The sequence below is a fragment of the Cottoperca gobio genome, chromosome 14 (assembly GCF_900634415.1).
Source record: "Cottoperca gobio chromosome 14, fCotGob3.1, whole genome shotgun sequence".
Lineage (NCBI taxonomy): Eukaryota > Metazoa > Chordata > Actinopteri > Perciformes > Bovichtidae > Cottoperca > Cottoperca gobio.
Genome location: NC_041368.1, coordinates 18,431,414 through 18,458,049, shown reverse-complemented (window position 1 = coordinate 18,458,049; position 26,636 = coordinate 18,431,414). Strand labels below are relative to the sequence as shown.

At 41.8% G+C, this 26,636-nt stretch overlaps 1 protein-coding gene across 4 annotated transcripts in view; it reads left to right on the top strand.

The window, feature by feature from the left end:
* dpysl3 (dihydropyrimidinase like 3) overlaps window positions 1-26,636 on the top strand; it is a 37,681-nt gene that overhangs the window by 5,150 nt on the left and 5,895 nt on the right. For 2 of the 4 annotated variants that reach the window (XM_029447819.1, XM_029447820.1), the window contains exons 2-12: window positions 10,952-11,040; window positions 12,381-12,565; window positions 14,251-14,415; window positions 14,538-14,599; window positions 17,170-17,250; window positions 19,046-19,114; window positions 20,063-20,183; window positions 21,364-21,520; window positions 21,990-22,131; window positions 22,784-22,954; window positions 25,938-26,117. In XM_029447819.1, the coding sequence (XP_029303679.1) occupies window positions 10,952-11,040; window positions 12,381-12,565; window positions 14,251-14,415; window positions 14,538-14,599; window positions 17,170-17,250; window positions 19,046-19,114; window positions 20,063-20,183; window positions 21,364-21,520; window positions 21,990-22,131; window positions 22,784-22,954; window positions 25,938-26,117 (1,422 nt within the window). Of the gene's footprint in view, window positions 1-1,244; window positions 1,435-10,951; window positions 11,041-12,380; window positions 12,566-14,250; window positions 14,416-14,537; window positions 14,600-17,169; window positions 17,251-19,045; window positions 19,115-20,062; window positions 20,184-21,363; window positions 21,521-21,989; window positions 22,132-22,783; window positions 22,955-25,937; window positions 26,118-26,636 lie in introns of those variants that run through there. The other 2 variants (XM_029447822.1, XM_029447821.1) reach the window with 2 other exon arrangements.

Below are 26,636 nucleotides of genomic sequence, written 5' to 3'. Positions count from 1 at the left end.
ATATTACTCATAAATATACTAAAATCACATCTACTAAAAAAAAGATGTGGTTCTGTAAGAATAAATTCATAAAACCTTTTAAAATGACTGTTCAATACACTTCTTGTTTATAACCTTCTTTAAAAGAATGGAAAATATGTACTGAATAAGAATATGTTTTTAGTTGATTCTAGTAGTACACAGATAGACAGACAGAGACACACACACACACACACACACACACACACACACGCACAGGCACACCCTCAGTCACGTGCATGTCTCTGAACCTCATTATGGGTGCATTAGTGCTGAGGTGGGGAGTGGTGGAGGAAATGACCGGTGGAGTGAAGGGGGAGCCACTTTAGGTCCAAACAATAGAGACACATGGCTGGATGGGACATGCAGAGAGAGGGTGTGTGTGTGTGTGTGTGTGTGTGTGTGTGTGTGTGTGTGTGTGTCATGGTGAGTAGACATGTGGGGTGTGTAATGAGGTGGGCAGGCTCTGTGACAGCTGCTACACCATTTTGCCCCTCCTCTGTGTTCAGAAAAACAAAACTATTTAGGTAATTATTGTTAAAGATTTACATTGCATATTTAAAACTTATTTGAATCTTATATGTTTATATGATACATCTATTCAAACGAAAAATGTGATCCCGAATTTATGTCATTTTCTAAACTGATGTGCTTGTGTTCATGGCATAAGACATCATGTTTAGATTTTAAACTTTTACAATATCAAAATTCCCCTTAAAACATACATTTTGTCATATACTATCCCTATTTATTTTTAAAAGCTAGTCCGTGCCTAAGTGGTGAGCATTATTGCAATGATGCAATAGGATTTTAAAGTAGCCAAATCATTTCATTACCTCAATAACGAGTATAATGTTGGGGGTTTCTATCCTGCGGGGATTACAGAGTCCTGCTTTTGATACTTTGGTACACATTCTCTTCTAACAAATCAATCATTATTGATTCTGATCAATTAACTTTGGCAGCGATGCACCGATAAAGAATAGACCACAGACTGCTGCTAGTTCAGATTAAAAAATTTAAATTCTCTAATCTCTCAATAATGAGTAATGTCAGCTATATGTGCAAGAAAAATGTGTGACAGCTCAGTAATGCAGACAACTGGATGCAGGCTGTTCAGCAGCTGCTCCACTGCGCCCTCCGGTGGAAAGATTGTGACACTGTTTCTTTCCAAATTGAGCCTATTGAGGGAGGGGCCGGGTGACTGAACCACACCACAGACGCTCCTATAGCACGCTGCGAGGCACTTTACATCGCACTGACAGAGTGGCGACCATTCCCTGAAGCTCTCATCCAGGCGAGGGCCACTGCAGCATCCGTAGAGAGGGAATACCGTGTTACCAAGCTTGATTTTTGAAGGTGGAATCGGACTAAAAAATGTCTTACCAAGGAAAAAAGAACATCCCAAAGATCACAGTGAGTAAAAAGAGTTATTTCTGCTTCACTGGCTGTGCGAACTTTGATGCTCGCCGCTGTTGCAAATCACCACGTTAGTGTGTCGCGCGGCCGTCTCACAGCGATGTATCACAAACAGAAATGCGGCCACCAGCAACAAATGTTGGCTTGTAATTTGACTTTCTATTGTCAGACTTGACCGCAGGAAGAAAAATACGCACTGTTTAAACGGCATGACTGGCTGCGTTAGTGACAGCCAAAGGCAGGAAGATGAGGCGTTTTCTTAAAGGTGTCCTGCATCTTCTTTGTTGAGAGGCTCAATGCGTGTGGCGGGCCGGCTCGCCCATAAAAACCTCAGCAATGTTTCTGCACACACACTTCTGCTGCCTGCATTGCATACATGTGAGTGTCTGGTGACATGATCGCATTAAAGGATGATTTCTAAATGTAGTTTGGTGGCATATTATTATAATATTGCATTAATGTGCATTATATATATATATATAATTTATTCCCCCTACATCACCTTTCGATTTTTGCAACAAAAAAAACAAAAAATATGTTATTTTATGTTTTTACTATGCAGATGAAGCGATTTAAAATCACGTTTCATCCATTTTGCCCAGCCTGTGTTGAGCCCTTTCTCTCTGAAGGAGATTATTTGGGGCCTAACTGATCACTTGTATGGGAGGCTGTTGAACAGTGATGCTCGTCTCATTTTCAATGAGCTTCTCTCGCCATTTTGATGCACACTGTTTATAGTGACATACTTCATCCTAATGACACTATAGCCTAATTATATTGTCCTGTGGCTATTAGTTGGCAAACAATCGAACAATAATGAGTAGTTTAAAATAATTTCCAATTCTTGTGCGCCAGATAATTATTTCCACAAAGTGGCTTATTTATATGTTAAGAATTAAATGTGTGCCATGTAGACTACAGACACAGGCTACTGTTCACGTTGCAGGCTGGTGCAGAGGAGAGTGAGAGGAGGAAAAAGAGAGGTGGGGTGAAACACACGCCCATTTTTGATGAGCTGGGATAAGCTGGCCTTGTGATGGGGCGCTTGTATTCCTGCATCATGGGAAGAAGAACGATACAGACCGAGTCAGAGCATCGAGGGAGGTTGAATACAGAGCAGGATGGAGTTACACTGCCAGCCAAGCCGGGTGCTGGTGTGTGTTACAACTGCAGAGAAACCTCTGCTTCTTCTGTGTGTGTGTGTGTGTGTGTGTGTGTGTGTGAGAAATGCCTGCCTTCCAGTTTTCATTGTTGCAGCCCTGGCTGCAGTCAGGGGTGTGTTGCATGGCAGTGGGAGACGAGGCCTTTGTCTCGTCTCCTCAGCTGATATTACACCAAAGGGGAGTTTTTGGGAAGACCTGGTAGCTTCGGCCTGTAGAGATCTTGTATTCTGCATCTGTATTCTGAGACTCACAGTCTCTTTATGTCATTACTCTTAAAGTAGGGCATGTCTCTATAAGTGGGCCAGAGTTTTCCATGGCATGTTTAACACACTCATTATAGGGATGGACATTTTTTAATGTTACCAACCCCCCTCCACATAGAGGTTGGGTGTATTATTTTCTTTTATGGTAGAATGTTAGGGTGTTTAATGACATGTTATTTATGTCAAAACACCCATATCCACAGACAAAATCAGTAAGTGATGCTGCAGCAGAGAGCACATGGCTCACCAAGATCAGATCTGTCTTCTCTCTTCATATAGTTGGATATATAGTTAAATACTGAGGAAAGAAATCAGAAGAGAAGCATTTGTAGTATGAGTGAGTAGTGTGCAGTGTCATGGCCTCGAGATGCATGCTGTCTGCGTCGCTTTATTGCACATTGCACATAATAAAAAAGAGTTGGGAAACTAATGCTGTAAGACTAACTCCATTCATTTGTAACCAACATGTTAACTACTCTGACATTCAGCGGTTATTAAAGTACAAAGTATCTCATTGATGTTGACCAAGAGCAGCGATAAAGTGTCTTCACATTCACCACTTCAGTTCACAGAGGACTAATTCATTGGCTTTCAAACATGATGAGATGAAGAAACACTCACTGCTTTATAACTTAAATCACTATTTGCTCTCATCGTGTCACGGTAGTCCCGTCTTCTCCAACTGATAAAGTTATAATCCTTAGCGTGACTGTCATCGTTCACTAACCTTAACCACGTGGTTATTAGAAAACACTTTTATGTGTCGTTCTGGAGGGCTGGTTGATGATGGCCTAGTGGCACGCCTTCCAAACTGAACACCAGAAGGTCGTGAGTTCAATACCATCGTACCCCTGAGCAAGGTACTTAACCCCAAGTTGCTCCAGGGAGACTGTCCCTGTAGTTAGTTCACTGTAAGTCACTCTGGATAAGAGCGTCTGCTAAATGACCTGTAATATGTCATTTGGAGGACTTGTTGGAAATATTACCTGTATTAACCACTGGGGGCAGCAAACACTCCTCTAGCAAACTAGCTCATCTGTTTCTAGTGCACCCATTTCATTTCATTACTCTCATAAGTAATACCCAAATTTACAATGAAATTACAAAACGGCACCAACCGTTGTCTTCTATATCGCATTTAGAACGAGCATTAATCTTTTCCTGTGAGTCCCTCGTCCCGTCAAAATGCAATTTGAACCCTGCACAGGAATGCGGACTCCGCCAGTAACAGTTTAAAAAAAGGACTATATAGAAAGACAATAACAGAATGCAAAGAATGCAGCTTGCTCCATCACCGGACGGCAGCTGCAGTATTTCTTTAACTTTGTAAAAAATCAACACGATACTAGTATTTATAAAAACCCACGCTCACTTAAGTAAAACGTGCAGTTTTAAACCCCAGAGTCATGAGCTCTGCGAGTGGACAAACAACTCCCCAGTAAGTGCTGATGTCATAAATCATTTAGAGTACATCAATAACCTTATATCTTTTATAACCCTCCTCCCCTCCCACACTTTCCTCCTGTATTTCCATGCCTGGCCATTCTGTTCCAGCTGTTTTCTTACATCTGCTCTCTGCCAGTGGCTCTGTCACATTTCTAGGTGTGGTTCCTCCCTTCGCTCATACCCACTCACAGCAGCTTCACTGTTGTTCCAGGCTAGTACAAGTCATCAGTAATCCCTCCAGCTGGAATGAGCATCTGTGGGCATGAAACGGGGCCGGCAAGACGTCGGCACCGCGTTGAGAAATGAAACCCGTTCCCCCCCCCTGTTGACACGCCACAAAACGGGGCTCTGCCACACCAGAGTGTGCCATCACCACGACGCAGGCTGCAGCAAAGTGTGCTCGAGTGCAAACAAAATACGACTCACCATGGCGACCAACATACAGTGGTGATGGCAGGAAAACACAACCTCTGTTTGTTTGGTCGTGTGGGGATGTGATCTGACACACACTTCAGTCACACACACGAGCACTTCTCGGAGAGAGTTTATAATTCAACCTGTCTGGCTCTACTCCAGCCTATCACAAGATCAACATTCCAGACAGGCGGGATATTTCTGCGAGCGTGGCTGGCAGGAGCCTCCGCAATTAATTTAGATTGATAAGTCTCACTTTTCCAGAATGTGAGGAAAAAAAAATCCTGTGCAGTTTTACGTAAAGAGTAAATATTTTTTTCCTCGCTAGGCAACAGGGGCTGAAGCAGAGCAACTGGTGCACACGCAGGATGAATTCCCTCTTCCCCTGGTCCCCGCCTGCCTCCCCGCCTACTTCCCTCCACCCACACAAGGGTCTCAGTCAGAGCTAATGGAGGTCTCCTCTAATTCCCCTCTCAGCCCTTTTGGCCTTTTTATTTTTCATAGACCTGCAGTTTTCCAGGACCATCCCCACGTATTCAGTGGCTACTTGTATCTTGCATCCCAGTTTATGAGCTTCTCCCTCCAGTCTGGTGGAAGTGGAAAAAAGTAGTCAGTGCATATGAGCGTACAGTAGTAGTACAAGAATAACATCCTGTCGTCTATTTTTGATTACAGCTTTGTGTAACAGAAAATGACAGTTTCCTGTGCTTTATTTTTAGTGCTTTGTTTTTCTTAAGAGTCGAATGACAAGATCTTTTTTTTCCACCTCAACCTCACTGCACTTTGGTGCCAGACATGTATTAGATGAGCTTGTCAGCACTGGAGCAACGATGCAGTTGCAGAAGGTAAAAATAGCTTAATTACCATTTCTTTCCAATAACTTCAACATCAGACGAGTAAAGCAGCTGGAAGCAAACACTTTCCTAAAGCGTGCAGATTTCTAGTATCAGCTAAGATGAATGACATTTGCTTTTATAAGCATTTTTGGTTGACCTCAGATGTGATGATTGCGTGATGTGGGGGTTAAAGCTAATCCTCCTCCAACTGTCCGAATTTGACGAAACACCAAATCCTCTCCTGTTTACGCAGCGCCAAGAGTAGGTCAGTCACCCACGCACATAAACAAGCACACTTATGGAAGTGAAGATAAGTTAAAAAAACATTGGTTAAAGCTGGAATAGTGTCTGCTAAAAGTATTTTATACAGATTAGTATTTATTATCCATAAAGCAATAGAAAAAACACGTCTCTGACCTTCAAGCTGTGTCAGTGATGTATTTCTTTGCCATGTTTCCACCATTCAGGGTTTAGTCTTCTTTGGTGAAACATCATTATATCTTTTTAAAATTAGATATTTTATTAATTGTCTTGTTTTGTCGCCTCAATTTGCAATTTTTTTTTATTTTTTACAGGCCAGTAACCGTTAAGCTCCGCACACTAATCTTAGTGATTTCATCCTTGCTGTGTGGCATTCAAACAGGGTAGTAAGTAACATGCTCCGATAACATTCTGTGAGAGTGTGTTCGGATTGAACACGAGGCGAGACTGAAATCCAAATCAACTGAAAGATGCTCACAACATTTTGCGCTGTATGAATCTGCTTCATAAGCATACAGACATTAAATAAATAAGAGAGACGTACGTTGCTGGTTAGCCACCTAGCTCCTTGCCTACAGCTGATGTATATATTGGCTGTTCAGACGGACTACAGTGTGCAGCTCATCCAGTCACATTGTTTGTTCCCTTCAAAGAACGGAGCGCTGTAACAGTGACATGATTGACAAACGAGGACATTGTCAGTGACCCTGGAAGGTCAGAGCAAATCAGCATCAACATCCTGTGTGAATATTCTGACTCTTTTTTCTTTTTTTAAAGATAATATGAAGCTTTATGCTCTAATATAATTGTGTCACTTGATTTAAAGTTAAGACGTGTAGATCAAACCCAGTTGGGTATGAGATGAGATGATTCAAGCATGGTGTGACTTAAATCCTACAGAACAAAGTGTTTCTTTCGTTGGATTGTCTCATACATGATGGCGGGATGGATATTGGATGTCACACAGCGTACAAACTCGACTTGCTCTGCGGCTGCTCAAGCTGCTTGTTCTGGTCAATGTCAACGGGTTTGTCCCAGTTTGAGAGTGATTGAATATCTGGATTGATGAAGGTATTTAGGGCAGAAGTGTGTAAAGCCAGTTATTATAGGGTTGGGATCAAAGAATACTTTGCATTGTTTTCTATTGTGCCATGAAAATCCAACTGAACTGGACCCTTTTTGGTAAATTCTGATCAGTAGCATCTGAAATAGTGAACAGACAAGAACCAATGTGTGTCCCTGTCACTGGTCTTATTGTGTTAAAACAAGGTAGGGAAAAGGAACCGGTTGAAATCAATGTCCAACGAAGGACTGAGGGTGGGCAACACTCAACTGAAATCAATACCCATTATGTTGAAACGGCGAGAGAGAAAGCAGTAGCAGTCATAGTCATGTCGTACATTTGCAACATCACGCGTGTGCGAAAGCAGGAACCATTACTGAACAAAGTCAGGGCTGCGACCAAAATACTGACTGCAGAATGTGTGTATTATGTGGATGGTTCTCTCTCGTTAATGTTGGAACAAAGAGTTAGGGTTAGTCCCAGAGCAACGTTATCTTTAACTCGAGCCTTATTATTATGAGTTGCGTTACATTTGTACATTTGTTATAATGTGAAATCGTAAAAAGGTTGATAAGAGAACCACACACTCGCAGGAAAAACCCATTTTGCCACGTGTCACATCCCTCTTTTTCTTTTATTAACAGTCGACATAATGCAGAAATGTTGAATTATTTTTTTTGGGGGGGAAAATGCCAGAATCCTGGATAAATTCTGAAACAATAAACTGTCTTTTTGGCACACACTGACTACATACCCGTTAGGAAACAACATGCTGTCACTTGTTATGTTTTCTATTAGATGCTGGAAGTGTAACATGTCACTGTTTGTGGTCAAATGACATGAACACTGGGAAATGTGGCGGTCTGTTTCTCATAGATTCATGGGAAAAAAGCCACAATAAATGCTCAGTCTGCATTTAGATTAATGACGTGAGATGAAGTAGTGTTAATACAAAAACCCCCTCCTTAGTGACAGTGCGGTCACCGTGCTGCCAAACGGTACTGCCGCTACACATTTGACTTATGTGTTCTTGAAATTCTTCGACAGTTTAACATCTAGTGTTCCACTGTTTGGAAAGAACTCAAGTCTAGTCTCATAGTCCGAGTATCGCTTTATGTTTGTCACCAGCAGATGCACTAACTGAGGAAGACCGAGATCAGCAGACGGACAGTTGCTGGGTTGTAATGGAAGCGGAAAGCTATTGATTGTCAAAGGATTGTGTGGCCTCTTGCATGCTGTCATAGGACGATGGGGAGAGTGGGCGGAAACTGACAAAGGGGGATATATATGTGTGTGTGTGTGTGTGTGTGTGTGTGAGAGGTAGAGAGGTAGAGAGACGGCTGAAGCACTTGAGTAAGGCAGTCATGCACGAGGGAACACCCCCTTGCTGCATTATTATAAATCAGATATATAATCTTTACCCTTGATTGTTTTTTTTGCATAAATATTCAACTTACATTTTATCAACAAAAAGTGAGACACTTCCTCAAACCTGAGAAACTGGGAACCGTGAACGTTGGGCATTTCCACCTGTCAAATGACTTCACCTCTATACTCTTTAAATTGTCTATTTCTAAGTACTGGGGATGATTGCAATTTAAACATGTTAAAGTACTGACTTTGATTGTATCTAAAGCATCTATCGTATCCACGATCATATCACAGTGTTATATAAAAGAGGTGAAATGAAGTCGGGAGTATGCTCTCCGTATTCAAGCTCTAAACTAGATTACGAAGGAGCTGAAGAGCGACCGTTTTAGGGCTCTACAGTTTGCTCTATGTCGCTGATGACTGTGTGTTGTAATGTGTTGCTTCAGGGTGTGGTTTCCAGGGAAAGCTCTGGGCTCTGTTTCACACTACTCCATCACCATCTACATCATATACACACACACACACACACACACACACACACACACACACACACACACACACACACACACACACACACACTGAGACACAAGAATACACACACACATGGTGTGTGATGATGAGCTCAGCAGATATTGAGCTGGTATCATTCGAGCTACGGTACATATAAAGCGTATTGTGCTTTTTTTCCCCCTGTTGTGCGAGGGAGTGGCTGCGGTTCATTATAGTGATGAAACACTCGGTCCACAGCCAGGCTGTAAATCACTGCACACATGTGCTGTTGGGGAAATATGGAAGTTTGTCCCTCTTAGCAGCCTTATAGTATTACTTATTACCCTTTTTATTATTATTCTTTACCCACACAGAATATAAATACTCGTTATTTTCATCATCGGTTAGTTTAACCCTCATTTAATATATTTAATAAATAATATATTGCTTGTTTTGTCGCCCAAATAATCCCAAACCCAAAAACATTCTTCTTAAAATGCTGACCGAGAATTACTGCAAATCTTATTTTATCGATTTAATATTTTGTGGATTTACCACCATTTTAAACAAACAGTTTCCCCAACTACCAACCAACAGCTCCTCTAACCCACGTATCCCTCCACCCTTATCGACAGCCAGTTGTTCAGCTATCCAACAAGTCCGCGCCCAGCCTCCCCTCCTCTCTAGTCTCCCTGCAGTCAACCCGTCGCCATAACAACGCCCTGCTAGAGTCAGTCCTTGGTGCAGCAGCAGCAGAGTTGATGTCTGACTGTGTGGCGTCATGGCAACGCCCCGATCAGACCACATTACGAGATGTTTGGCTGAACGGTTCCTCGGATGTGACGACGCTTTACGGTTTTAATCTAGAGCACCTGTCACATTCAGTGTTAGGGATCGCTCTTTTCTAATGCAGGGTATACAATATCCTGCTTTATGAAAGGATCAATACTGTTGGCAAAGGGCACGCGGTCTGTTGGATAAATGGATTGTGCTGAGAAAATAACATCCACTGTCGCTGCATAACAACATCTGGATAAACGCGGTTAAGATGTTAATCCATGATCAGTCCTTAAAAGCAGCTTCACTTCAGCAAAATGTCATCCTGCCAAACGTTAGCACCACGAGCGGTTACAGTGAACGCTGCCCTGTCTATCTCTTTGTGAATACCTTCTCCTGAAATCAGATTTCTCTTCATAATCTGATCATCACTTGGGAAATGTGCACTTTAGATGTACAGTGGTTGCTGATTTCGTGAAGCAAATTGACACGCCCAGATTGACCCTCTCAGTATTATGGGCTTTGCAGATACCAGATACCGTGAAGATGATGAAGCTGAACAATTATTTTGATTTCTTTTTCGAAATCACAATATGGACTTGTGCAACATCCAAATCGCACAAGATGCGGTATTTGTTAAAGGCAAAATATGAGTGAAAATACCATTCTGAATTTTAATATGGTGCTGAAGAGATTAATCTCTGCAGACTTAATCTTCGTTTGTTACAGATCCTCTTAAAAAGTCACAACAGGATCATTTAAATATATTTTTCAATGAGAATAATGATGCAACAATGATCGTGAATCATATCGCAATTGCAAAATCAGTCAAAAATAATCACAATTAGATAGCATCTTCTTGTGCACCAGGTTATATTAAGATTTGACTGTATGTGGACAGATTTAAATGCCATTTAACAAACGATTGGAGTTAACAGCAAGATGTTTATTCAAGATTGCATATGTTTAAGAAACTACTAGAAGTCACTGCATTGGTTATAAAATGAGTGCACGTTTCACGTTACTCGCTTTGATTTGATGGACTCATTTAACAACGATGGCAACAAAATGTCGACGCAAATACATGTCGCTTGGAGCGGTTATCAAACCACGTTTCTGCGTGAGACCCCAGTGAGCGCTGGACCGGCAGACCCTCAGGGTGGTCCATAGCTGAACTGTATGTGGTGTGTTTAGCTGGGACAGGCCTCTTCCTATCTATTACAAAATTAATCAATGAGACATTGTTCATCTCCTCTGGGTGGAAAACATAGGAAATAATTGTGCAGCTGTTGATATACAACAGAAATGTTCTGGCTTAGTAGATCATCCTCTAAATAAGATGGCTTACTTGACAAACTGGGTCTATTTCATTGAATCATAACATTTGTACTTCTTCTTGTCCTTCCCTTCTTCCCATCCCTTCCTCTACAGAGCGACAGGCTTCTGATTAAAGGCGGGAGAATCGTGAATGATGACCAGTCCTTCAATGCCGATATCTACATGGAGGATGGCATCATTAAGTAAGTCCTCCGCTGTCATTCCCACCCTGCTCTCAGGCTCATCATCCATTGGCTGTCTTTCACTCAAGTTATTTGTATCTCAATTGTTCCTTCCCTCCTTTAGTTGCATCTTTCTTATGTGAAGACATCTTGATCATTCCATCACATGGGTTGGTCAGACAAATGTGTGTAAATGTTAAAGGGGAATTCTGGTTCCTTATGGTCATGTTTTTGTCCATTTTTATTTGTATACTTTTGTCCCAATCGTTGTTGTAGAGATATCTGCAGGGCAAGGTGCACGAGCCTTACGGCTTTCCCAAATCTCTAGTGTCGCAGAGATAATGTTAATCCGTCTGACTGAAAGTAAAGTAGACGCAGAAAGTAGTCTCCTGGGAATCCCCATGTTTCTCAAATATCTGTCACAGAATGTGTTTGTATCTTGACCAGGAGTTGCAACAGACAAACGTGTGCGAACAATACTTCACAAATCCTAATGCTCTCAAACGATGTGATACAGGGACACTTTAAGTCTGTGCACATATTGCAGTCTAAATTACCCCCAAACTAAATATAGCAGTCTAATTAGCTCTCACTCCAGAATGACTCGCATGGAAACTTCAATAAATAAATGCATGAGCACAAGCTGCTCGATCATGCACACTGTGTCCTGCTGGCCAAGCTGCAGAGTCATTGTTCCATTGGGTCAAAGACGAGGTATGGTGACACCAGCCAGTCTAGTCCACAATTTGATGTTCTCGTATGAGCGTTCCTCTATCCCACCGGACAAGCCGAAGGGAGTTTGGCCGATTTCCTCTCTCTGTGTCTCCCTGTCCTCTCGGCCCGCCCTCTCCCCCCCCCCCCCCTCCTGTCCTTTTCTCACTTGATTTTCCAGTTATAGGCCTTTTGTCCCCCCGCTGCCCCTTAGTGAGGCGGCTCAGAGAGAGGCACCCATGGAAAGCCTGGTGGTGCATAATAAACACCCAGATGCCTGCTGGACCATTGGGCTGCTGGCAAACTCACAGAGACACTGGCTTCTGCCCGCCTCTCTGTCTGTCTGGCTTGTCCCCGCTATAAAGTCTGAACAACAGGATTTTGTTTAGCTGGATTGAAATGTTGATGTGTTGGCATGGTGACAATGCGCTGTGTTAAGCATGGCTCACGTGTTGGGCTCTGTTCTAAAGTAAAAACAAATGTTTGCTTATGATTTAAATGTATTAGAAAGATTTAAGACCTATTTAGAAATTGTTTGTTATTATTTTAATTGACTTGAAAGGATCTTAGCGTAATCCGACATTCAGATTTAATTCATAATAGGGTCAGAAAAATAAATCTGATTTGACAACATCCTCTTCGCTCCACAGGCAGATCGGCGACAACCTGATCGTGCCCGGTGGGGTGAAGACCATCGAGACGGGCGGGAAGATGGTGATCCCCGGTGGCATCGACATCCACACCCACTTCCAGATGCCATACCGTGGAACCACGACCGTGGACGACTTCGCTCAGGGATCAAAGGCTGCTCTTGCCGGCGGCACGACCATGATCGGTAAGGGCTGTAGGGAAGTTCCTCCACACGGTAAAGTTGAGTTTCAGATGGAGACTGAGGCTAAAAGAGAGGGGACAAAATGAGCGGAAGGAGGGCCGAGACCTGAACAAAGGAGAAGAGATGAGAAACGGTTTTGGTCTGTTTTTGGGCCGCTCTCCAAAAGAGGACCATACAAAAGACTGAGTGTAAGGGGGGAGGATCGGGAAGGAGGGAGGGAGGGCATAGAGTGAAACACTGCTCCCAGGGAAATACAGCCCCGGTGTCTGCATGCTCACTGCCTATGTACAACATGGGGGTGTGTGTGTGTGTGTGTGTTTCATGTAGCTGACAGACGCTATCACAGCCAACAGCTGGTAGGCACCAAAGTCTCATTCACACCCTTAACTTATTTTGAGCTTGCTGTTACTCTGCTGCTGCTGCTGTGTTTGAACGGACACATTCACTAACTAACAGACGTGCTACTGTAGTAAGCTCTATTCATGGGCTCCATTCATACAGGGATTATATTCCAGTGGGTGATGAGTGAGAGAGAAAACTAAAACTGTGTGTGTGTGTGTGTATTGCATACTGTATACGTCTGTCGCCACTATCAAACGATGTTGTGTTTGTGCGACGGTGAACAAGAGAGTAGTTCAGATGGCTCGCATAGTAAACATTTTGTTTCTGCCGTTTCCTGCTCTGCCCTATTAACATGCAAACCCAGATAAGCAGATTGGCTCAACTTTAATGAGATAAAGACGGCAGTCAGCTGGTGAGCCAGCAGGCGGTCTTAATGTATTACAGCTGAGTAAGATGAAGCAGGATATTTTGTGCACGATGAGGATTAACTAGCCATGAATACGTTCAGTGAAAACAGACAAAAGATGTTCACAAAGTGAATAATCCCCCAACAGCCACAAAGGCAAGCGTGTACCTTATAACTCTTTACTCTTTTTAAAATGCAAATGTTCACATATTATAAACTGTGTCTATGTATGTTGTCTATGTCATTGTATGTGCTTGAGCATCATCCTTATTTGCTTATCGATTATTGTGATTTCACGTGAAGAATTGCTTTTAAAGTTTATTTCCGTTCTATATCTATAAGATATATATTAAAATGAAAGTTTCAGCAGGGTGGTTTGCTTTTGTGGGACTATTCTAACTTAAGTTTCCAATTAATCTTACGGGCAACACACCAAATGCAGTAACACAAGAACTCCCTTGTGTTTCAGCCACCAAAAGAGTGGGTGGTCCCATCAAGATAAATCCACTGGCCTTGTGGGCCAATCTCTAATCTAATAAAAAAGAATCATAGTTACATAACAAGAACAAAAGTCTGAAAATATCCACAGTTGGAGTGGCATCAAATGTATCAAGGACACCCGCGCCCAGACAACGATGTTCAAAATGTGACAAGGTCGGCCCGTCTGGCTGAGCACTGCAGGAACTCAGACACAGCTGATTATGCAAGATAAACAATTCAGGGAGAAAGTAGAAACGCCAGCAGACACATCCTGACACCACCCTGTCTATGTGACTCTATGTGCCACTCTGTCACTTTGTCTGTCTATTCATATAATTCCACCTGCTCCTCTCCTCTCTGCATCCATCATCTTCATCCTCTCCTAACACCCTTTCCTCCCTTCAAACCTCTCCTCTCCTTCCCTCATCCCTTCACCCCCCCCCCCCCCCCCCTCCTCCAGTGGACCACGTGATCCCAGATCCCGGCTGCAGCCTGATGGCGGCCTACGACCTGTGGAGGCAGTGGGCCGATGGTACGACCTGCTGCGACTACTCCCTCCACGTGGACATCACCCACTGGAACGACAGCGTGAAGCAGGAGGTGGACAACCTTATCAAGGAGAAAGGTAGGCTGGGATGGCGTAATGTAACATCGTACCATTTTTACATCCACCTGAGACCTTAGAAGGGTAGAAAGTAGAAGTGTTCTCATGTTTTCTCCTTTTATCATTGTATGTCTTTGGTACAGGTGTGAACTCCTTCCAGGTTTACATGGCTTACAAGGACTACTACCAGATGAGCAACAGCGAGGTAGAATAACTTGAACTTAGTGTACACTTTAAAGTATGTATTTTAATGTTCTCTTTATACTGGCAGCAAAATCAACAGTTCTCCCTTTTGTGAATACAAGCACAATCTAATGTGACTAGAATCTGAATATTATCTTTACGTAAGACTTTGGTATTTTCCCCCTCATTCCTGAAATTGGAATTGTGTTTGGAAGGGATCTCATGGCCAGTATGAACAGGAGGAATTATTACAGCGATCAAAAACTCTTTAAATATATATTTTTAAGACAGACCTTTCAGAACCTATCCTTTAACATTTCCACTGACAAGTTCATACTGTGAGTTCATACTGTAAGTTCATACTGTGAGTTCATACTGTGAGTTCATACTGTAAGTTCATACTGTGAGTTCATACTGTGAGTTCATACTGTGAGTTCATACTGTAAGTTCATACTGTGAGTTCATACTGTGAGTTCATACTGTAAGTTCATACTGTAAGTTCATACTGTGAGTTCATACTGTGAGTTCATACTGTGAGTTCATACTGTAAGTTCATACTGTAAGTTCATACTGTGAGTTCATACGTAAGTTCATACTGTGAGTTCATACTGTGAGTTCATACTGTAAGTTCATACTGTAAGTTCATACTGTAAGTTCATACTGTGAGTTCATACTGTAAGTTCATACTGTAGTTCATACTGTGAGTTCATACTGTAGTTCATACTGTAAGTTCATACTGTAAGTTCATACTGTGAGTTCATACTGTGAGTTCATACTGTAGAGTTCATACTGTAAGTTCATACTGTGAGTTCATACTGTGAGTTCATTACTGTAAGTTCATACTGTAAGTTCATACTGTAAGTTCATACTGTGAGTTCATACTGTGAGTTCATACTGTAAGTTCATACTGTGAGTTCATACTGTGAGTTCATACTGTAAGTTCATACTGTGAGTTCATACTGGAAGTTCATACTGTGAGTTCATACTGTGAGTTCATACTGTAGTGTCATACTGTGAGTTCATACTGTGAGTTTCATACTGTGAGTTCATACTGTAGAGTTCATACTGTGAGGTTCATACTGTGAGTTCATACTGTGAGTTCATACTGTGAGTTCATACTGTGAGTTCATACTGTGAGTTCATACTGTGTGTTCATACTGTGAGTTCATACTGTGTAGTTCATACTGTGAGTTCATACTGTAAGTTCATACTGTGTGTTCATACTGTAGTGTCATACTGTGAGTTCATACTGTAAGTTCATACTGTGAGTTCATACTGTAAGTTCATACTGTAAGTTCATACTGTGAGTTCATACTGTAAGTTCATACTGTGAGTTCATACTGTGAGTTCATACTGTAAGTTCATACTGTAAGTTCATACTGTGAGTTCATACTGTGAGTTCATACTGTAAGTTCATACTGTGAGTTCATACTGTAAGTTCATACTGTAAGTTCATACTGTGTGTTCATACTGTGAGTTCATACTGTAAGTTCATACTGTGAGTTCATACTGTGAGTTCATACTGTGAGTTCATACTGTGAGTTCATACTGTGAGTTCATACTGTGAGTTCATACTGTGAGTTCATACTGTGAGTTCATACTGTAGTTCATACTGGTAAGTTCATACTGTAAGTTCATACTGTAAGTTCATACTGTAAGTTCATTGCTGTGAGTTCATACTGTGAGTTCATACTGTGTGTTCATACTGTGAGTTCATACTGTGAGTTCATACTGTGTGTTCATACTGTAAGTTCATACTGTGAGTTCATACTGTAAGTTCATACTGTAAGTTCATACTGTAAGTTCATACTGTAAGTTCATGCTGTGAGTTCATACTGTGAGTTCATACTGTGTGTTCTACTGTGAGTTCATACTGTGTGTTCATACTGTGTGTTCATACTGTGAGTTCATACTGTGAGTTCATACTGTATGTGAGTTCATACTGTGAGTTCATACTGTATGTGAGTTCATGCTGTGAGTTCATACTGTGAGTTCATACTGTAAGTTCATACTGTGAGTTCATACTGTGAGTTCATACTGTGAGTCATACTGTGAGTTCATACTGTAAGTTCATACTGTTGAGTTCATACTGTGAGTTCATACTGTGAGTTCATACTGTGAGTTCATACTGTGTGTTCATACTGTAAGTTCATACTGTGAGTTCATACTGTGAGTTTAGCTGGCAAATGTATAAAAAACAAAGTCCCAGACGGTGTGAGGCAAGACTCTTCGTGTTTCTCATGCAGCCATAGCTAATTCGGTCACTCAGAGGAGCGCATGAGGCAACTGAAATAGTCCAGCTTGATAAACTGATGTCATGCAGCTCACTAAGGAACTGTGGTGCATCAACATAACAGCAACTGCAGCTCATGCCACATGAGTTTACCCATTTCTGGAGACCACACACAATAATTGCAGTGTGTCGTGGTACGCATCATGTAAATTGCGGGCTTCTTTTAAATTGTCGATGGAGGCTGACCCCCTGGATAAAGAGGAGTGTCTGATTCTTGTGTAAACAGCCAGGCAGGATTTGAAATGTAAAAACTGTGCCACTGTAATCTTTTCACTGTTTCTGTGTCTTTTCTCCTCCAGCTTTATGAAATCTTTTCCTTCTTGGCGGAGAGGGGAGGCATCGCTGAGGTCCACGCTGAAAATGGCGAGATCATTGCTGAGGTAAAGTTAAAAGATAAATAAACTTGACAGATACAGCTCCTCTTCCCCTTTCTCCCCCGCCTCAAATTATTTACTAGCCTCTCTTTAATTTCTTGTCTAGTGTCCAACTGAGTAATCTGTTTAGGTTTAGTGGGATTTATGGCAGTTTAGTTCACATCAGTTCACCTTTCTTATCGAGCCTTATCTCAGTGCATCTCCACTACGCAGACTAAACACACTGCCACTGATGAGAGGGGGCTGTGTTTCCTGTAGGACAGTAATGTGTGGGTGTAGTTTACAAAGCGCTGCGGACAAATGTAAGTGAATGAGCCGTATTAGTCGGTGGATTGAGAGGGTTGGTTATAAGTCAGAGCTCAAGACCATGCCTGGATTCTGTCACTGTGTGTGTGTGGGTGTGTGTGTGTGTGTGTGTGTTGGGTCTGATTCACCGCAAATCCCAGATCCCCTATCCAGTCTTAAACTAGGATTTTGTAGGGAGTCTGATTTCCATCAGCTTTAAGACCAAAAATGTAAGAATACCCAGATTATGTCATGCCCGGATTTGACTTTAGAGCTCCTGAGACAGAGAGGCCTTGTTTAGACCTGTGTATGATAAATAGTGTTAGTGCTGGTACAGGGGACAATCGCCATGGATACATGCTGAAAACATTGACAAACTGTGTGTAAGATTACAATTCCTCTTATGACCACTAGATGCTCACTCTAGGAAAACTCTGACTTTAGTTTCCATTTCCCTCCAGTAATACAAATTAAAAATATATTATATATATATATATATATATATATATATATATATATATATATATATATATATATATATATATATACACACACACACACATTTTCCAAAGTTTACGTTTAGTGGGTGAATTTGTGTTATATTATATAAAAATATATTAAAGGGAAATTCCAATATTTTTCAACCTGGCACTTATTTCTATAATTGTGGTGATTCTTACAATTGCTCATGCTAACTTTTCATGCTAGCTCTCCATAGAAATGAGGAAAACGTTGTCAGGTGTAATGGCCAAAATAAATAGTGTTGAGAGTAAGAGTGCTTTTCTGGATTTCCCCACATTCAACATGTGCCGTTATGAATCCAAATTTGATGTATTCAGGCTCACATTTCCTCACCACAAGCTTCGGAGATTCTTTTTTTTTAGCTAGCTAACAGTGGCTAAACACATTTGTCTCTATCTGATAATGCGTATATACAAACATGTCCCTAAAGGACCCTTACATGCTGTGTAAGGGTTACAATTGCTGTTGCATACGATATGGACAGCTGGCCGTCCTGTCTGAGCAGCAGTGGCCGCAGGAGCAGCTCCAGTGTCTTCAGTTACAAGTTGTCTGTTTGGACTTTTCCTGTATATCTACAACAGCAGTAGTTAGCACGACGCAATGTGAAAATGGTCAAACCCAGGTTAAAAAATGCCGTAATTCCTTTTTATGGAAAGCCTGTCATTATAAAGCATCCATGGTGACTTGACAGACAACATGTCTCTGTGCAGAAGTCATTCACTAAAAGAGCAGCAAGAGTTTAGGGAGGTAGGTCTCCATGCGTACAATGGCCCCTTAACAGTCCGATTCCCACACCCCTCTGTGTGTGGCCCGACCGTGATGATAAACATGTTGCTCACATCCTTCACACAGGCAAGGAGAAGCAGAAACAGAATATCATTTTGGAGTGTGACCAACACCTTACATCAGCTCGAGCACTCGACCCACTGAACAATAAAACATATTCCCACATGTATCTTTGAGCTGAGAAGCCTGCTTGTTGTTGGTTCAACAGGAGCAGGCCCGCATGCTGCAGATGGGTATCACTGGACCAGAGGGACACGTGCTGAGCAGGCCAGAAGAGGTACGACACACACACGCCCTACATACAACTACACACTAATTACAGGATTTTATAATCCTGAGCATTTTGAAGACTGAAATAGCCGTGTATATTTGTTTCGATACATAGCCTCACTTTTTATTGCGATATCGGGTGTTTGTGTTCTAATGCCTTGTATGTTTTTCCGATGATCACACACACACACTCGCACATTGTCCACAATGACGTTCTTGGACTGGTCTTCACACACATTGTTCTCGTTTCACACATGTGGTTTCAGACACATTAGAGGCGTTGGGTGGAAATTCTCTGGTTCCCCCAATTGTTGCTGCTAATGTTCCTTCAACAAACAGCGAAACGAGAGCCACGCTCTCCACTCAGCAACTCGTCTGCCTTCAAACAGACCGGGACTTTCCACCCTGTGGTGCAGCAGGGTGAAGTTGTCCCACCAGTCACATGGTGTCAGGCACTTAATAAGTGAAGTCTTAAAAACTGAAAGCCTCTTGGGTTTGAGTTTTATCGGTCCATGGTGTCCTGTTTGGTTGTAATTAATTGGTTATTGGACCCAGCTTGAACTTGTGGACTAGAACACAATAATCAGCTCAAGAGTTTAGTGCATGAGACAATTCAACAGGGAAATAGAAATGGACATTTTAGGAATTTAACAATCACTATAGATTCATAAAAACAATGAGGTAAATAAACATGTAGCACTCTGACCTCACCAAAGTTCACTTTCTCATTTCTTTTCTCATTTCACAAATGTACTTTTAACTCAAGTGACTAGATCCCTAACCTTAAAATCATAAGCTTCCACTTGTCATGTTGGATAAAAATGAATTATTCAAATAATACGGCTCCAAAAATATATAGTTTGCTGCGGTTAACATATTGGAAGTTTATTTGAGGGGAATCCTAATGGAAAAAACGTTTCCGAGTGAACCACAATTTTCTGTCCTTTTTTTGTAGCTGGAGGCAGAGGCGGTGTTTCGTGCCATTACCATCGCCAGCCAAACCAACTGTCCTCTCTACGTGACCCGAGTCATGAGCAAGAGTGCTGCTGACATCATCTCACAGGCCCGGAAAAAAGGTAAAGAGCAGCAGTTAGACGTCACCTGCGCACTGCAGAACATTTTAAAGTACGTGTTTATATCCAAAGAGCATTAGGTTCATTTATTTAAAAAAAAGAAAGAAAGGTGGAAATGATACTTTATTTTACATGAATCACTAAGAGCAGATTCTACAATAAGAATTATAAATTGGATTTAAAGGAGCACGTGTGACAGGAACTCTTATTGCTTGATGTTTCATCTCTTTGAAACATTACTTTGTGTATTTGAGTAGAGCAGAGGTCATCTTTGCACCACCTCCAAATAGTCTTCAACACACAACATACACACAACACCATCCATCCAATTGTTCACCACATTTACAGCTTGATTTTTGTTGCTTTTTACTTTTTTTTTTTATCATTTCACCTCTGCTCATTGGTTGCCATCTTTCCGTCCGATTTCTGAGACTTTTGGAATGCACATAGCAGCATCACTGCACCTATGCCCTTATAAGATGATTTCACGGTCTGTCCTGAAGCTGCTGATGTACACAGAGTCTACCTCTGCTTGACATGATGAAAAAAAAAAGAAAAGAAGCTATTCTTAGAGGAATTTTCAGATTTGTCATTCGACTCTTTTCTGTGGTTCAGCTGTCACACAGACCATTCCTCACAGTCCCAGGAAAGAGCAGAGGTCAACCAAGGGCCTGCTTCGCTGTGATGTATTTGCGAAATATACAATTTTTGAGAATGAAACAGGAAACCTGGGGAGGGCAGAGAAGAAGAATGTTGTTGTTTGGATGTCTTTGGCGAAAGGCCACATGAGGTTTTAACAGGCTGACCTCAGAACGACTTGCACTTATGACATGTACACCCTTTAGGAGCTTTTATGGCCTTGACACCTTTTTTGTTTGGAACTATTCCCAAGCAGGTTTCCTTCCACTTAGAAACCAGGAAGGACATTAGTGAGGTGTGAGAGCAGAGGACCGTGAAGAAACACAAACACAGACAAAGCGGCAGGAATCAAACCCACGCTCACTCATGGAAGAGAACAACCAGAACTACTTGAGCCAAAGTGAAATGTGTACATTGAGGGATGATGTTGCTGCACACACTGAATTACCGACACCTATAGTGAGATTAAACTGCTGATACAGGCTACATTGATGCAACTCATCATTTTGAAACTGCAAACAATCATCTGTCATTTCTTTACCAGGAAATGTTGTGTTTGGGGAGCCAATCACAGCCAGCCTGGGGACTGATGGGACACATTACTGGAGCAAGAATTGGGCCAAGGCGGCTTCTTTCGTAACATCACCTCCTCTTAGCCCTGATCCCACCACTCCAGACTACCTGAACACACTGCTGTCCAGGTACGTACTGCAGCACAGCACCTCCCTCTGGTCGGGTTGTTTGTATTAAGTACTTCACCTGATATCACTATAGTGTGCATAGATAACAAAACAGGACACAGTGCATTTAACGGGTGTAGCCACTTGTCTCATACATTCCTATCGAAATCTCACACATGCTTCGTCGTGAACTACATTTAAACATTCAATTATATAGATTGCTAATTAGGTCCATGGTTACCGTTCACAGTGGTTTAACCACAAAGAAAGCGTGACTGATTTTGAGTTAGAGCATCACATGGAAACAGAAAACATTGGTAAGAGTTTGTGTTCAAAGATCAAACTTTGGCAAGAGGAATATTTGAATAAATAAGTTCAGTAAATAAACATCTTTCCTTGTGATTGCAGAATATAACTTGTGTACACACATTGTGCCGTGTTGGGATAATTCCATCTTAATTGTGTATTTCCGTGTTTGTTTGTGCCGCAGTGGAGACCTGAGTGTGACTGGCAGCGCTCACTGTACCTTCAGCGTGGCCCAGAAGGCCATTGGCAAGGATGACTTCACTCAGATTCCAGAAGGTGTTAACGGAGTGGAGGAGAGGATGACCGTCATCTGGGATAAAGCTGTGGTGAGGACAACTTGTTTTTTTTTTTTTTTTAGGTTTTTCCATTTTTGAACTTCAGAAGAAGGAGAAAGACGAACGTCAGACAAATAATGAGACACGCACATAAAGATTTATTCCAGACTTTAAGCCTCTTGTTTTCTGTCTCCTTCCTTTTATCTGTTCTTTTTACTGTTGTAACAGACACAGCATGCAGCTTCAGACAGCTGTGCAGTGCTGTGCTGCCTGTAAAACAGATGATGGGCTTTTAAAGCGTTACACTGAATCTTTTTCCTCAGGGCAGTAACTGAAAGTCCAAGCTCGAACCAAACTTAGACTGAATGCAGCCTTTCAGTCACTGTACAGAGCCGGAGTTGCTATTTTGCCCTTTAACCATCATGCTACACTAAGATAATCGCCCCCATACAACAGCTCCATACATAACACACGGACACGATGTATCTTCTCATCTAACTCTCTGCAACAATCCAAAGATAAATTATTCCCTTTAATATTTTGCTCATAGCATCTGATGTCCAGTCATTAGTTGACCATTTTATCAATGGGATATAAATGTGATCCAGCTACATGCAGCCATATAGCTAATCCATCTGGATCTGGAGGCTAAATCTTTGTTCAAATGCTTACTATTCCCTGTGTGTGTTTGTTTCCCTCCCAGACTACAGGTAAAATGGACGAGAACATGTTTGTGGCAGTCACCAGCACCAACGCAGCGAAGATCCTGAACCTGTACCCTCGCAAGGGTCGGATCGCCGTGGGCTCTGACGCTGACCTGGTCGTCTGGGACACAGACTCCATCCGCACCATCACCGCCAAGACACACAACTCTGTACGTACAAGCCAGTCAAGGTTCCCACTTCTCTTCCTTTCAGGTTTTTTGGCTAATGTTCAGTAGAGCTGGAAATGCATCAGATGTCATTAGAAATGAGAAATAACATGCTGATATAACAAACAGCATTTAAAAACTAGAGAAAGTGTTTAGTTTCACACCCTCTCGGTCAATCTTACTTGACTGGAGTGGATGAATGCAGAAGGGAGTACACCAACACTGAGGGGACTTTCTATGAGTAATGTCAATGCTGCTATTGTTACAGTAACCGTGATGGCATCAATCTGTGTGTTCTGTAGTGCACACATGAGATTGGCGCTATATATATATATATATATATATATATATATATATATATATATATATATATATATATATACTATATATATAAATAAATAAATAAATAAAGCCAGGGTGAAAAAAACACGAGACTGATGGGAAAAAAAAAGAAATATGCTGTTAAAGTGTTTGAATTTTAGTAAAAGAGTAACGCAGAACATGATATAAGAGATAAGTGTCTACATATGTGTGTGTGCAAGAGATAGAGAGAGAGAGAGAGAGAGAGAGAGAGAGAGAGAGAGAGAGAGAGAGAGAAAGGGTCAGGGAGAGAGAGAGCACATTTTTGAACATTTTCCAGAGAGCTCTCAGTTCCTCTGAACGGAAATGAAGTCTCAGAGGATGTTCACTACTAATAACACTGGTGCTGCACTCGCCACATGACCAGCTCTCAATGTAAAGTTGAGCCTCTCTAAATCCACAAACGCTCAGCGATGACCGAAGTAATGATTGAGGAAGAAAATACGGATTATTCAAATGCACGGGTTTATCCAAATACAAATAAACGTCCATGTCAGCGACGCAAACACTGTCCACAGTAAAGTCCAATTACATTTAATCAACAAGGGGGATCTATGTGCTGTATAATCAAGAGGTATTTCCTTCCTCTACATATCACGTTCACTTGAACAGATCATGCAAAAACTATTTTCATGATTGGACAACCATAGTGGGTTTAAACGCAGGATTATGAAACAGCAACAATTACGATTTCAAAATACTTGCACAAACCACAGAGATATGGAAACATCTGTACACATTGCTTGACAACTCATCTCATAAGCAGAAAACCCGCTCTGGTCATAAGACATTTGATGCCATGGGAATGATCTCGTGCAATCTGAATCAGAGCTGGTAGTGGAGCGTGACCATTTGCTCCATCCTCCTCCTTTTGCTTTTCTTTTACTAGGACATAATAACATTTGGAAATATCTTATTTTACATGGCAGCAATTATACAACAGACAATCCATTGCCTGCTAACACAGCTTTGGAAAAGTACATCATTTATACTCATTAACATGTCAAACTGTATTACGCCATTGCAGATTTCTTTGCACTCACTCTGCTCTGAGAGTCAAATACAAGGGCCTCACACACACACACACACACACACACATTATTTCTTACTCTCAAATATTACACATTTGGATATTAAGGTTTCTAGCATTACTCAGACATTAGAGGATCACAGACAGGCCACCAGGCAGCAGAGGAAGTGTCCTCACAGGAAATGAAGGCTCTACTGTCCGAGCCGAAATCCTGCTTAGACAGAAATACACAAGTGAGGGAAGAATGTTTTCACCAACTACGTGCGCGGGTGGGTTTTTAGGAATGATGCAGTGACGCTTGTAGATTTTGAATACAAGGCCTAATGGCGACTGTTTAGCAGGAGAGAAAGAACATCGCTCTGTCTCCAGATGGAGGAATATAAAGATGGAGTAATAATACGCCTTCTCCAAATGTGGAGTACATCCACCGAGGATCCTTTTAGGTTCTTACATAATGATGTCACGCTTTCATTTCCTGCTCGTCGTCCTTCCAGATAAAGCAGCCCTGTTTCCCAGCACTCTGTGTATACATGGATATACGTTAGGATTCTGCCACATAGACAAAAACAGGCAGAAACACACACACACACACACACACACACACACACACACTCTAGAGACACACTCGGCTCAGTCATGACATCATGTTTGGCATGCAGTAGGTCTTAGTTATGTCCTGTTCTGGACAGAGTTTGGACGGCAGCAGAAAACAGGGCCGTGTGCAGAGGAAATAGGCAACAATGGAATGAGGGGAGGGGACCATTAAAGATCACAAACATGTCGAGAGAAGAAAGTTGGCACCGGGGAAATTGGACGAGGATGACGAGTCCACAAGGTTCACATAAATCAAGCAAGAATGGGTGAGGGAGAGAAAGAGGGATGAAGGACAGACAACTGGAAAGAGAGAGAGAGAGAGAGAGAGAGAGAGAGAGAGTGAGGTATGAGGCATTAAGCACCAGCTGGATGATGGCAGCTGTTAGTACATGCCAAACAGACAAGTGTAAGAAACAAGGTGATGAATGATACAGAATGGGAGAAAGCGAGTGTGGGATTAAGAGAGCGTAGAGAAAGTTTACGCTTCCACTTCCTGCCTCTTCGTCCATCCTCTCACAGCTCTCCCTGTAGTTGTCTTCCTCAGCTCCTCAATTGTCTTATCAGTGCTTCAAGAGAAGGTTACAGGAGGTTTTAGTTTATTCAGAATATTAAATTAGACGCAACAAATTAAATTTGATACTTAATTTGATTCAAGATGATCCTAAAGCCCTTTGACAAATAATTGACGGCTCCTACTATCAGTGGAGACCTTTGTTCAAACTTCTGCTTCAGTCCTGCATTAATCAACTCATGCATATCACATATTGACTGATGCTTTTGTTAGGGCTTAACATGATATGATTTGCATGATCCTTCTTCTTCCTTGTGTGTTTGTATGTTTTTGTGAGAGTATTTGCAAGTCTCTGAATACGCTTCACTTTTGATCATCTTACATAATTCTATAACGCTAAATGTGGACATTCTGCACATATTGACTCCACAAATGTTTCAAAGCTCTGGTTTCAAGTATCTAATAGTTCTATATTATGTGTTTCCTTTTAGGCTGCCGAGTACAATGTCTTTGAGGGCATGGAGCTGCGTGGAGGCCCACACGTGGTGATTTGCCAGGGGAAGATTGTTCTGGAGGATGGGAACCTGCACATCATCTCCGGCGCGGGTCGCTTCATTCCCTGCTCTCCCTTCCCTGACTTTGCCTACAAGCGTATTAAAGCCAGGAAGCAGGTACACGTGGGTTCTTCTTCTGTACAGCTTATTTACACTTGACACAGCTCTATATATATATATATATATATATATATATGTATATATATATATATATATATATATATATTTAAACTGTATGAAGCGTTAGAATATAAGAACATGTGTTGCTTAAGATGTTTACCTTTTACCAAGTGACACACACAATGCACTGAGAAGATTAGGGGAACAAAAAAAGGGGAACAGTAGGAGGAAATATGGGAGTTTGGGTTGAAGTAGAAGTTACAGTGGTGGAGAGAAAAGAGGGTGGGAAGGATGGAGGCAGTGAAGTGGGGGGGGGGGTGCAGTAAGTCTGACATCAGCCGCCAAAGTTCAGCCACAGGGCGCCGGCTGCACTTTTGCACTGTAGCGCTAAATGTCCGTGCAGTGAGGGCGGTCTCGGTTTTGTCATCGCGGTTTCACTGGGGTTTTGGATTTGGATCACGTTTAAGAGCGAGACCTCCCACATACAGTGAAGGGGTCACCAAAGTGTACACTTAG